The 13,597-nt window shown below is 45.1% G+C and overlaps 1 protein-coding gene across 3 annotated transcripts in view; it reads left to right on the top strand.

Moving 5' to 3' along the window:
- KCNH1 (potassium voltage-gated channel subfamily H member 1) overlaps positions 1-13,597 on the top strand; it is a 335,068-nt gene that overhangs the window by 238,143 nt on the left and 83,328 nt on the right. For all 3 annotated transcript variants that reach the window (XM_081026796.1, XM_081026798.1, XM_081026797.1), the window contains one exon: positions 4,397-4,649. In XM_081026796.1, the coding sequence (XP_080882922.1) occupies positions 4,397-4,649 (253 nt within the window). The remainder of the gene's footprint in view (positions 1-4,396; positions 4,650-13,597) is intronic.

The raw sequence follows: 13,597 nt of genomic DNA, 5'->3' as shown, positions 1-13,597 counted from the left end.
TGGTTTTGTAGAAATCTTGTGATCTGCCACAATCACAGTGACGTAGTAACACCACCACCACGGCATCAGCTGCCGTTCCTTGAACGTGCATTAGGCACACGTACTGACTGCAGGGCTCCACATTCCTGGCTCTGCATTCCTGCTTCATTTAGACTCCACAGCAACCCTGGGAGGGAGGGAGCCACTGTTATTTCTACTGAAGGGATGAGGGCACAGAGGCCCAATTCATTTTATTAACTGCCTCTAGTTACAGAATTAAGAATGGCAAAGCCAGAATTCGAACCCAGTGTGTGTGACGTCAAAGCTTGTCGTTTTCCTACTATTCCTTTTTTTTTTTTTTTTAAATTTAAAACAGAGAAGGGTGAGTCCAGAGTTGCCCTCATTTCTCAGGCAGGGAGGGCATCAGTTGGGCAGGACTCAGTCCCCAGCGTGGCCAGTCACCTGCCCCAGCTGTGACTGTTGTTTCTGTTCTGCTCCCCCAACAAGGCTGTAGGTTCTGTGGGTGCCGGGCAGCTGATGAAGCAGAAAGGAACTTTGATCTCTCAGCCCTGGGGCTCCTTTTCCCAGGGACTCGGATGCCTTTGTAAAGCTGGTTGTGGGAAAAAAGCTTTGCCTGCTCTTGCTGCAGGGCTGAGCTGGGGGTGGCTGCCGATGGGAGACAACTCTGTCAGCATGAGCCCTTTCCCCCTCCCTGCTCTCTCATCCCTGGAGGGCTTTGGGATTTGCCCCAGGTGCTGATCTGGATGGAAGAAGGGAGACTGTGGCACCTCACTGCAGAGCCCAGCCTAGCCTGGGGTGCCACTTTTCCCTGCAGGGGCTCGAGGTAGGCAGCTGCTAGGGAGACAATGAATCCCATAGTTTCCCCCTCCCCTCCCTTCTGGATCAGAATGGTCAGTGATGACCAGGGGAGCAGGGGGTGGGGGTGTGTATGTGAGGTGGAAGCATGTGGTGCTGGGCTTCTCCGGTTTTATCAGTCAGTAATTGGCTGGTGACCTTGAGCATGTCACCTGTCCTTCTGAGGAGACACATGGAAACTAGATGACTTTTAATGCTAAGACCACTTCTAAGGTCCTTTGGGCTATGACCTTCTGGACTTCAAAGCCTCCCTCAGGCTGACCTGCCGCTCTGCTGCCATAAGAACATCAGAAATGAGAGCTCACATGCCCTGTACGTACCAGGCATTGTACCAGGACATTCCAGAGGACAGTGCGTGGAATCCTCCGGAGAATGCTATGCTCAAGATCGAAAATGAAGACTTGGGGAAAGATGCTAAGTATTGCTTCAAGTTCACACGACGAGTAAGTGTCGGGGCCAGGAATTGAATCCAGGTCTGTCTGACCCTAAAGCCTGTTCTCTCAGCCATGCCGCTTTCCTGGCCAGCCCTGGGGAGGCTCCAGGACCCTCTGTGGTGACATCTCCCTGTGGCCTTCGAGGCCTCAAGAATCAGAAAGAATGGTTTCCCCTCAGAACCAAGCAGAAGGGAAGGTGACCCAGGCCAGGGCCTTGAGCTGACACCCTCCCTCAGAGAGAGGCATTCAGGACCCCGGCCAGTGTGGAGCCCACAGAAGAAGGACGGCGATGCCTGATTTCTGTGACTGCGTAATGTCTCCACTCCAGGTTCCCTCCTCACACGTGTGTCCTAGTGGCTCCAGGAACAATGCCCATGAATAAAACATTGTCTCCATGCCAAGGCCCCATTCATTAGCAGCTTCTGCCAGCAAAGCCGAGCCCAGGAGAAGCCAGATATTTAAAGGTGAACTTACCTGGAGAATAAATCTTGTTTTGGAACCACTGGGCCAGTGTTGACCTGACATGTGAGAGCATTCCTCACTCCCTGGAGTTCTGCTTGGAGAGAAGAGGATCCAAATCAAATGTGCATTTCTGTAGGAGCCTTGTGTTTTTTGAAGGAGCTTTAAGGAGGGAGGTACTTACCAGGCACCCCGCCCAGGCACGGGCAGTCTGCATTTTCCTCTGTCTTGGCCAGTCCCCATCCCCGCTCACGGAGGACAGGAGAACCTGCTGACCTCCTCAGCACCCTGCAACCTCAGAGCCAGAATGCAGAGGCACACAGAGGAAGGGACAGGCGATTATTGAGCCCCTTGCTGAGGCCAGGCACTGTTCTCGGGGAGTGTACTGGTAGATGTCATTTCATTGAGTCATTTGGAGGGGAAGGAACTGGGCTTTCAACAGCTTGCCCTCCTCTTTCCACCACGACATCTCCATGCAGAGCACAGGGGCACTCCAGTGGGGGGGCATAGAGCAATGCTGTCAAGGGCAAGGTGAGGTTGAAGCTGGGTTTTGAAGAGGCTGAGAGACTTCGAGATTCTGAGGGGAACTCCAGATGCAGAGCAAATGACCTGTGCTAAGGCAGAGAAGCTGGGGTGGGGCAGGAACCGGCAACCCCAAAGGTCTTCACTAAACACATTTGATTTTGTACCCCAGCTTTGTTCACAGGCTAGGATGGGAGAAAGGCTTATCTTAAGAACACTCCTGGGGCAGCTGGATGGCTCAGTTGGTTAGAGCGTGAGCTCTGAACAACAGGGTTGCCGGTTTGATTCCCACATAAGCCAGTGAGCTGCATCCTCCACAACTAGATTGAAGACAACGAGCTGCCACTGAGCTTCCAGAGGGGCAGCAGGATGGCTCAGTTGGTTAGAGCACAAACTCTGAACAACAAGGTTGCCGGTTCAATTCCCACATGGGATGGTGGGCTGAGCCCCCTGCAACTAAAGATTGAAAATGGCAACTGGACTTGGAGCTGAGCTGCGCCCTCCACAACTAGATTGAAGAACAATGACTTGGAGCAGAGGGGCCCTGGAGAAACACACTGTCCCCCAGTATTCCCCAATAAAAAAAAAAGAAAAAAGAAAAAAAGAACACTCCTAATTTCCCTGGAAAAGTCCACTTGAAGGTGTTCTATTGGGTTATTTAATGCTTGCTATGTAAGGGGCAGTGCAATGGTTTCTTGGAAAAATTGAGTCCAGGGAAGGGGCTGAGGAATTTTTATTTCTTCAAATGTTGAGACCCTCATGACCTCTTACAGTTCCCAGGTTGCCTGAGTTCCTAGATGCTGAGAGTCAAATTACAAGCCCATTTGTTTTGGGCAGCCGCATAATATAGGAAGTATGTAATATAGGAGATATGTAAACTGGGCTCTGGAGTCCAACTACCTAGTTTGAGATCTCACCTCTGCCATTTCCTGGCTGTGCTACTTTGGGCAAGTTATTTATATTCCCTGTGCCTCGCTTTCCTTGTCTGTAAAATGGTGCAATAATGGCACTTACATCTTATGGTTTACGTGAGGAATAAGTTAGCTAATGCACACGTAACACTTAAAAAGGTGAAACCACAACCCTCCCTGACTTTCTTTCCCCAGTCCTTCTTTATTCTTCTGTTTAGCACTTACCACTAAATTTTACTATTTTGCTTATCATTTATCCACTCCCACTAGATGGTAAGTTTCACGAGGGCAGGAATTTTTGTCTATTTTGTTCACCATTACATCCTTGGAGCCTAGAATGATTCCTGGCATACGAGAAATGAAGTGTGAAATGAATGAATGCCTAAAGTGCTCAGCAATGCAGGGCACATAGTAAGTGCTCAATAAATATTACCTTATATCTCTCTTTAAATCACACCCATATTCAGTTCATCAGGAGATCGTGTCAGCTTTATCTCAAAAATATATTCTGAATTTGATCACTTCTCATTCTACTACCAGCATCCCAGCCCAAGTCCCATCACTTCTCACCTGGTCTCCCACAGAAATGACCTAACTCAATTCCTTGGCTCCACTCTTGCTATGGTCAGGGTCCTCTAACTCCCCTCTAGCTGCAATGATCCTCTTAAAATATAGGTCAGGTCCTATCTATCACTCCCCTGCTCAAAATCCTCCAATGTGTCTCCATCACACTCAGAATTAATTAAATGCTTTTTATAACCTAGAAGTCTCTACACGTTATCCTGCTTGGCGTTCTCCCAAAACCTCATTTCCTATCCCTTCCCCTTCATTCACATTGGTCATTGCCCAGATCCCCTCCCAGCCTTTGTTCTTCTAGAATGTTCTTTCACATGGCTCCCTCTGACACATGCAGGTGTCAGCTTAAATGTCAGCTCCTCAGAGAGGCCTTCCCCAGCCAACTGGAGGGTCCCACATCCCCCCAGCCCCCCAACTCTTGGGCCCCTCTTCCGAGCACTTAGCACAGATTGTTGTGATCACTGGCTCGCAAAGAAAGTAAGCTCCATGAGGACTGGAACTGTGGCTGTCTTGTCCCCCAGTGCCTTGAGTGCAGTCTAGCCTGGTAGAGGTTGCTTCTGCCCCCAGGTGTTGAGGGACAGTGGACTGGAGGCCACAGCAAGGAGGACCTTCATACTGTTTCTTCCTGTGCCTGTCCAGGTCCTGCAGATTTGCCCCAAGGACATGAGAGCTGACATCTGTGTGCACCTGAATCGCAAGGTGTTCAAGGAACACCCAGCATTCCGGCTGGCCAGCGACGGCTGCCTGCGGGCACTGGCCATGGAGTTCCAGACAGTGCACTGCGCCCCAGGGGACCTCATCTACCACGCAGGAGAAAGTGTCGACAGCCTCTGCTTTGTGGTCTCCGGCTCCCTGGAGGTGATCCAGGACGACGAGGTGGTGGCCATCCTAGGTAGGTGTTGCCTTTGCTGGATGGAAACCTTCCAATGCCTGAGGTTGGCTTAGCTACTGGGCAGCTCAACACCGCTGCTGCCTTCAACCAGAGATTGCTCCACAGGGCAACACCGATTGTCAGCATCTATCCATCTATCCAACAGACAAATATTTGAGTGCCTGTTTTGTGCCAGTTGCTGTTTGAGGCACTTGGGGTATTCCAGTGACAAAAATGGGTTTTGTCCTCTAGAGGCTTCCAGTCTATTAGGAGAGATGAGCAAATAAGCAGACATGTGCATGCAGTGGACTGGGCATCTAACCTAGTATTCAAGTGTCGGGAAGGCTTCCTAGAAGCAATGACACCTAAGCTGAAACATATAGAATGAGAATGAGTTAGCATGGAGAAGAGAAAGGACAAAGGCATATTCTAAGCAGAGGGGAAGGCATGTGTGAAATCCCTCAGAAGAGAGAGCATGATTCATTTGTAGAACTGCAATGCTTCGGTGTGGCGGCAGCACACAGAACGAGAAGGGAGATGGTAAGAGATGAGGCTGGGCAGGGAGCCAAGCGCTAGCAGCTCATGGCAGGCTCTGAGAGCCATGATAAGGGGCTTGCATTGTGTTTTGGGGAGCCAGCGAAGTGTTTAAAACAGGGGTGAGTCATGATCAGATTTGTACTTTAGAAAGATGACAGTCGTTGCAGCTTGAAGAGTAGTGGATTGAAGGGGGAAGGCTGGGGCAGGCAGATGAAGCTGGAGGTGTGTTATCTAGGGGCAAGTTCATGGTGCCCGGCATTACGACTGTGGGGAGCAGATGGAGAGAAGCAGATGGAGCGGCCATATTTAAAACATAGAATCAACAGAACCCGATGAAGGATTTACTGTTGGGGAAAAGGGAAGAGTCAATGAGGACTGCTGGATTTCTCGCTTGGATAACAGGGAAGCTGGTCTGCCATACTGTAAGAGGGAATGTGGGAGGAGCAGCAGGGACATTGGGGTACGTGTTGCTATTTTACATGTTGAGGATCTGTGGCCTTTGAGAGATTCATCTGATTGCCTGAGGTAGCTATAGACCAGCTCTTTCTTGGGGGTATGTTTACCTCTTTGAGAGGGCAAGCCATCATAATAACAGCCATCATTTATGGTCCTCTATTCTGTACCAGGCATTTTACATACAGATTCTCAATGAATCCTTACAGTAACCCTATGAAGTGATTGTATTGTCCCTATTTTTCAGGTGAGACAATGACAGCTCAGACAGGTTAGGGAACTTCCCCAAGACATCACAGTTGACGAAGTCCATGGAGCTAGCATCCTGGACTCAGATCCAGAACTTCTGCTCAATCCATTTGGCAATACAGCAATCCTAATGGGAATTTATGTAGTTTAGTGGCCCATTAAGTTGCCAGGTACTGCGAGACACTGTAGACATATATTTTTATCTTTTACATATGATTTTTTAGGAAACTGAGGCAAAGAGAAATTAAGTTACACTGGAATTAGAATTGAGATTCAAACTAAGTATCCAGACATAGATAGCATTAAAAAAAAAAAAAAAAAAGCCAAGCTTTGTTCCTACTTGACTCTGGAGTGCATATGTAGACCTCCTCTTCCTCCCGTGGCCCCAAACCAACTTGCCCTCTTGATTATATTCTGCTCAGGTTAACCCAAGGATGATTTAAATTCCTTCACTGTGTGCAGGCAATGGTCAGAAGGAGACTGGGTGGGGGATGGGGACGGACACTGTTTGCTGAAATACGCATTCTGGATTCCTGGTTATGCACTGAACTCTGCACACAGGGTTATTCCGCTCCTTGCCTTCTTCAGCCACAGAGATGTGAAGTTTGAGTGTGTGTAAGGAGCAGAACACAGGAAGGGTACAGCCATTGCTTTAATGTAGCTGTAGGGAAATGACCTTTATCCCTGCCTTTGATCAGTGACCTTGATAAAGAGGACTTTCCATTGTTAATAGCAATTGGGGTGTTTGCCTGGCTGAGAAGAAGAGTAACCAGTGACTAGCAGGCTCTCATTTGAATTTAAATTTGAGTTTGATTTGATGCTTTGGTGTAGGGCATCTGTCACCCATCTCCCCACTGAAAACTCACCGTATGCCTTTCCAAGGAATCTAGCCCAGTGACTGGCATTGTCTCCCTTATATACTCATGCTCAGGCCATCCTTATCGACCCACCCTAAACAGCTGCACTGTTTGGTTTGGTTTGGACACCTAGGCATGGAGGTATGACAGAGGAGCGAGGAAGGCAAATGACTACGTCCCAGTCCCAGCCCTGTCCCATTTCCCTTCAGCCTGGTCTTCTTGTGGGAAAGCACTGCGGTGATTCACTGTTGATTTACTTGGTCAATTGACTGCTTCTCCAAATCCAGCCCTCTGCCGCAGGCCCTGCTAACTGCCTGTTCCAGTTAGCAATGTGGACGGACCTCTGAAAGAGCTCATCAGCTGGGATTCAAAGTGGCTGTTGCCCTCAAGCTGTCCGGACTAGCAAAGGCCTCTTCTATGTGTCGCTAGGATCCTGGACATGCCAAGAGGCTCTTACTCTATAAAAGGATGATGCAAGTTCTTTGCGTCAATCTGACCTCTGGGCCAAGACGCATAAGAGATTCCTAGTACTATCTACTCTCTGGAAACTTAAGTTCAGAGCTGTTTTTCTCTAATTAGCATATTCTTTGCTCAAAGAACTGAAATCAATTTGTTCTTACAGAGGGGGTTCAAACATGATGGATATGAGAACTAGATTTTTATTGCCCTTTGATGCTCTTCAGTTCAATCCAGCCAAAATTTATTGAATGCTTGCCAGGCACTGTCATAGAGGTGAGGATACACCTTTGGACCAAACAGTAGCCCAGCCTTCAAGAAGCTTCTACGAGTGGAGGAGACCGACATTATTAAAAAGGCAACAATCACACTGCTTGATAAGTGCTACCGTAGAAAGAATACAGTGGCTTCTAGAGGGTCAGGGAACAAATGATTATTGGGCAGCTACTGTGTCCAGTGCTCCCATGAGGAAGGAGAACGGTCAGGGCATCTTTAGTGATCATGAAGCAGGAGGCTTTAGAACAAAGCCCAGACCTACTTATCTCATCCGTTTTTTGTCTCCAGTGTCTTATCAGTCCACTCATTTACATTCTGATAATTTGTTTCCTCCTTCCAGTTTTAATATTCCACCCCCATTCTTTGTTTAATTTTAGCACAGACTCCAAGAATGAGGAAAAGGGTCAGTATTCATAACTGAGTATGTTTAGTGTCTGTTAAAAAAAAAAAAAAGAACTCTTTCGAATGAAAGTATTCTAAAAGAGTGTTTTTCAAACTTTCTTCACTGTAACTCCCCAGATGAAATGTTTATCATATCGTGAGCTAATAAACACATATGCACTCATCGTTATACGTGAAACTCAGTACTTACTCTTGCTGTATGGAATGAGACTCAACTGGTGTTTAGATTCTACTCTCTTTCATTTAAAAAGAAATTGACTGTCACGGCTTACTAAATTGCTTTCTTGACCTGATCGTGGCCCACAGTTTAAAAATATGGTCCCACAGATTGCAAATTGATGCAGCCACTATAGAAAACAATATGGAGATTCCTCAAAAAAATAAAAATAGAACTACCTTATGATTTAGCAATTCCACTTCTGGGTATTTATCTGAAGAAATCCAAAACACTAACCTGTATGTTCATTGCCGTGCTATTTACAATAGCCAAGATATGGAAGCAACCCAAGTGCCCGTCAATAGATGATTAGATAAAGAAGATGTGGTACATGTATACAATGGAGTATTACTCCGTCATAAAACATAATGAAATCTTATCATTTGCAACAATATGGATGGACCTGGAAGGTATTATGCTCAGTGAAATAAGTCAGACAGAGAAAGACAAATACCGTATGATCTCACTTATATGTGGAATCTAAAGAACCAAATGGGGGCCGGCCCAGTGGCGCAGGCGGTTAGAGCTCCATGCTCCTAACTCCGAGGGCTGCGGGTTCGATTCCCACATGGGCCAGTGGGCTCTCAACAAAAAACAAAAAAATAAATAAAAAATAAAAAAGATTTAAAAAAAAAAAAAAGAACCAAATGAACAAACAAAACAGAAACAGAGTCATAGATCAGACTCATAGATCTAATGGTTGCTAAATAGGAGGGGTTTTGGGGTAGGGGGGTTAAAAAGGTGAAGGGATTAAGAAGTACAAATTAGTAGTTAGAAAATCGTCATAGGGATGTAAAGTAAAACATAGGGAATATAATGAATACTATGGTCATAACTATGTATAGTGCCGGCTGAGTACTAGTCATGGGAATCACTTCGTAAATTATATAAATGTCTAACCGCTATGCTGTACACCTGAAACTAATATAAAATAATACTGAATGTCACCTGCAATTGAAGAATCAAAACAGTGGGGGAAGAAAGGTGAAAGGAAATAAGAGGTCCACATTTCTAGGTATAAAACAAATAAGTCATGGGGATGTAATGTACAGCATAAGGCATACAGTCAATAATATTGTGATAATGTGGTACAGTGTCAGATGGCTGCTGGACTTATCGTGGTGATCACTTCTTTAGGTATATAAATGTTGAATAACTACGGTGTCCACCTGAAACTAATATAATAGTGTATGTTAGCTATAGTTTAATAAAAATCCTTTAAAACATTGAAACATAGTCCCACAAACATAGCCAATATCTCTCTTGTATTGAAAGCCATGCTGTTCCCTGAGAACAGAATATCTACACTGTCTCTAATGATCTCTTTTTCTTCTGATGTTCTCTGCCTTATTTTTGAGATGATACCCTCCCAATCTCCTTCTGGAATTCTCTTAGAAATCACTTAATGTCGTCTCAAATTTAGTTTCTTGGCTGTTTGAAACTAATTTAAGCCTTCAGCATGTGCATTTTTTATTGTATTTAAAAAGTAATTTCTTCTAATTTTTCATAGATATCAGAATAAAAAGGCGCAGGTACCCATTTTGCCCCTGCCCAAGTGGTACTATTAGCATCTGCAAGTATGCTGTTATCTCGATTCTGTGTTACCTGACCAAAGTAGATGTCATAGACTTTCATCAGGGCTGTGCTTGAGTGTGGTCCATCTCCCTGTGTTTCTGTCTTATAAATGCAGTATTTAAATAATCTTGTTTCACTGTAATTTTGTGTCTCTGTAGTAACTTTTATGGGTTTTCCATTTTAATACTTAATTTGTATTTTAATCATGGATCATCTTGTGTCTTTACTTTTGGCCTGTTTGTTTCATTCTGTGGGACAAGACTGAGGTCTTTTTGGCCAGACTGCATCAAATAGTGGAAAGGAGCTGGACTTGGACCCGGAGATTTAACTGTAACCCTGGTTCTGTACTGACTCCCTGCAGGAGTTACCACTAACTGGTTCGGTCCCCAAGGCCTCCTGTGGTTCTCCTAAACCTATCACACTGCATCAGTTGCATGTTTACTCATCTGTCTCTCCTGTGAACTGAGATCCTTTGATTTCATATCTCCAGCTTGGCCCAGCACATGGATGGCACCAGGGGCTGCTTGCTGAATTAAATTGAGTGGAATTGAATTGAAAGGCAGGCAGAGACTGTGCTGTGAAGGGCCCTCTGGTCCAGAATAAGGGTCTGGAGTTTCATCTTGGGGGGTTGAGGGGTCCAGGGAGAGTTTTAAACAGGAGAGGCACCCGGAGATCTGGGTTCCACAAATACAGAGGCATGGAGGCTAGCTAGAACGCTCAGCTGACATATGATGGGGGCCTATGTAAGGTGGTGAGAGGGAGATGGGGAAGAAGAGCTGGACTCCAGAGGTGCCAAGGGAGGAAGAACCTCCAGGAAGTGGGAGGTGAGGAGAGGGGACAGTTTCCCGCAGGGACAAGATAGGCACTAAAGCCAGAAGAGGAAGAAGAGGATGAGTTTATTCTGTTGAGTTTGCAGTGTCTTTTCAGAACAGATCTAAGCATGGCTTCCATGTAGAGGAAAATCTTTTTGACTTGTGGATGTGCTAGAGACCAAGGAAGTGGGGCAACCATGGGGAAGGCTGATGGGCAGGCCCTGGCTCATCAGGTCGTTCTGAGTTAACTTTCTATTTGCAGTCCTGTCACCACTGAACTACGATTTACATTCTCCTTAAATGGACGTGGGAAGTCGTAAATACGTATTTGCAGATCAAGTCCTTTTTTTTTTTTTTTTTTTAATGAACACCCCCTTCTCACGATCTTAATTTAGGAGACACTCTCATCTTTCCTCAGATAGTTTCTTTGGGTCTATTGACCTTGGTTGGATATTAATGTAGCATCTATTTATTTAGCAACTACCACAGCATAACATGCTGTTAGCCCCTTTGGTGGGTCGGTGCAGGGGAGGGGTGCTAGAGAAAATCCTGTCTTGGATGAATGTCCTATCTCATTTGGGGAGACAAATGCATGACTGCTGAACATAAGTAACATGGTGCCACTTTCTATAAACTTCCTGGAAGGAACAGGGAAATGCTCATGGAGGAGGTAGAGGTTGACTGGGCTTGGAAGGACCAACAGGAGTGTTTGATAGGCTGGGTCTGACAGTGGGAAGAGCAGCATGAGCGTCTAGAGTCATTAGAGGTAGGAATGTGTGTCGGCATGTAGACCTCAGAATAGACTGAGAAGACTTTCCATGTGGGCCAATGGTTCTCAACTTTAGTGAGCCGAAGACTCACCTGGAAAGCTCGTTCACAGGGCAAATTCCTAGTCCCCTTCCCTGTAGATTCTGACTCTGCAGCTCTAGGACAGAGCCTTGGGATTTGTAGTGTTCACAAGCCCTGGTGAGAGGACTATACCTTGAGAAACATTGCTTTAGACAGTCACTCATGATTTCGTTTGTTTTTTCTGGATAAAGGTGAAATGATGACCCTGTGAAAGGTAATAAGGCCAGGAAGCACCAGGTAGGGGGTCTGTTATATTAGCCTAAACCATATGAAATTGCCAATTTTCAACTATTTCTGACCTGCCCAAATGGTAGGATAGACATCTAGCATTCTATATATAAGGGGAGGAGGGCCTCGCCGAGGATGTTGGCTCTGTGAAGCTAGAGTCAGGATTTGGACATATGAGGTAGGACATTCTAGATAGAAAGGATGTTGGGAACTGGGGCCTGGTGAAGGAAAGTGTGGGGTCTGTTTTGTAACCACAAGAGCGCCTGGAGCTGGAGCTGATAGCCCTGATGGCAGCAGTGGGGCATGGGGCTAGAGAGGCAGCCAGGTTAGTGGGTGGAAGTTTCTAAATGTCAATAGGAGGAACAAGACAGTGGGGAGCCACCAAAAGTGGTGTGTAAAGTATGACACCGTCAGAGCTGTGATTTGTAAAGATTACCGAATTAGACAGAGACCGGGAAGCCACTAGGTGACTATGGCTTCTAGCAGCAATGAGAGGTGTTAAGCTATGGGCAGTGGAAACTAAGAGACAAGTAGGATTGCCAAATAAAATATAGGACATTCAGTTAAATTTGGATTTCATATAAAGAACAAGTAATTTTTAGCTTAAATATTTCCAAACATTGAATGTGACATACTTATGCTAAAAAAAAATTATCCATTTAACTGAAGTTCACATTTAACTGGGTGTCCTGAATGTTTATTTGCTAAATCTGGCAACCTTAGATGGGAGGGACAGGAGGATGAGATATTCTGGAAGGAGAGTCTGGAAGGTGGTGAATCATAGACTGTGGGCAGCAGATAGAGGGAAGTAAGAGAGATGATTCTGACATTCAAGTAAGTAGGAAGATGGAGGCATCAGTAACAAGAAGGCCATCGGAAGGAAGAGACAGTGAGAAAAACAGGGGATGGACTTGGCTTTGACCTGTTGCCTTTAATGGCAAACGGAGTAGCCAGGTGGAGTGTTCAACAACTACTCAGAAAAGTGGGTCTGGAACTGGAAAACAAAGCCAGGGCTTAAGACAGAGAGTTAGGATTCAGAGGAAAGAATAGGGGGGAAAAAGACCGGTGCAAAGAGAGCATGTGAGTATTTTTCTAAATGACCAAGTATTTCAGAACATTTCAGAAGAAATGGGAGTATAAGCATTCAGAATGCTGACAAGGAATTTTAAGTGAAATTAGAAACTCTTAATAAATAAAGTAAGTAAAATACAATTTTTAAATGCAACAGGATCTCAGATATGTGGGTAGAAACATTTGTAGATGAAAACCCACAAACTTCTCTACCATGTCACAGAGGACATCTTTGCTTTGTGAGGCTGTAGGAGATTTTTATTTTCAGCTTTTAGTATTTGTCTTTGAAGTCTTTAAAAGAGCATATGCTACTTTCAAAATCAGTAAATTTAGTTTTTAATTTTAAAGTAGATCCTGAGAAAGTCAGCATCGTTCCAAGTTTGACATAACATTTTTAGTTATTGGGATACAATTTGAGAGAATAACTTTTTTCCCCCAAAAAAAGTCCTGTCAACATTTCTCGTTATTTACTGATCTAGTCAGAAAAAATGACATTTATTTTAGTAGGTACTGCCCAACCTCTCTCTCAAATAGTTCTTGAATAAGAGAATGACTAGGCAATACAAACAGAATGGCTATCTAACAAAGGTTTAAAAAGCAGCAGCAGTTTCATATAAACACTCATTATTTTGGAGGTGGAGAAGCTCAGTCCTTTACAGAGATGCTTCCCAAGATTCTTGTGAGCTGGAAGGGCCCATCCCCCACTTCCCGCACTGTCATCTTCTGTGGGGCATGGCTCCACATGCCCAGGGGATTAGCTGAAGAACCCCAGTGAACAATACTGCTGTGCACCATATAATAAAATTTGAATCATAAGGTAATTTCATGCTCAGCACAAGAGGAGGAAGCTATGTTTAAGTGTCTCTCTAATATTCCAACCAAACATTAATATTCATATAGCTGTTCCATCAACCAAAGCAATTTTTATTAAATCCACACTCCAAGTGAGGAGGTATAGTATGAATAATCTAGAACTTCAGAAATGCA

This window comes from Rhinolophus hipposideros, assembly GCF_964194185.1.
Source record: "Rhinolophus hipposideros genome assembly, chromosome: 19".
Classification (NCBI taxonomy): Eukaryota; Metazoa; Chordata; class Mammalia; order Chiroptera; family Rhinolophidae; genus Rhinolophus; species Rhinolophus hipposideros.
This window is presented reverse-complemented; position numbering and strand designations above follow the sequence as displayed.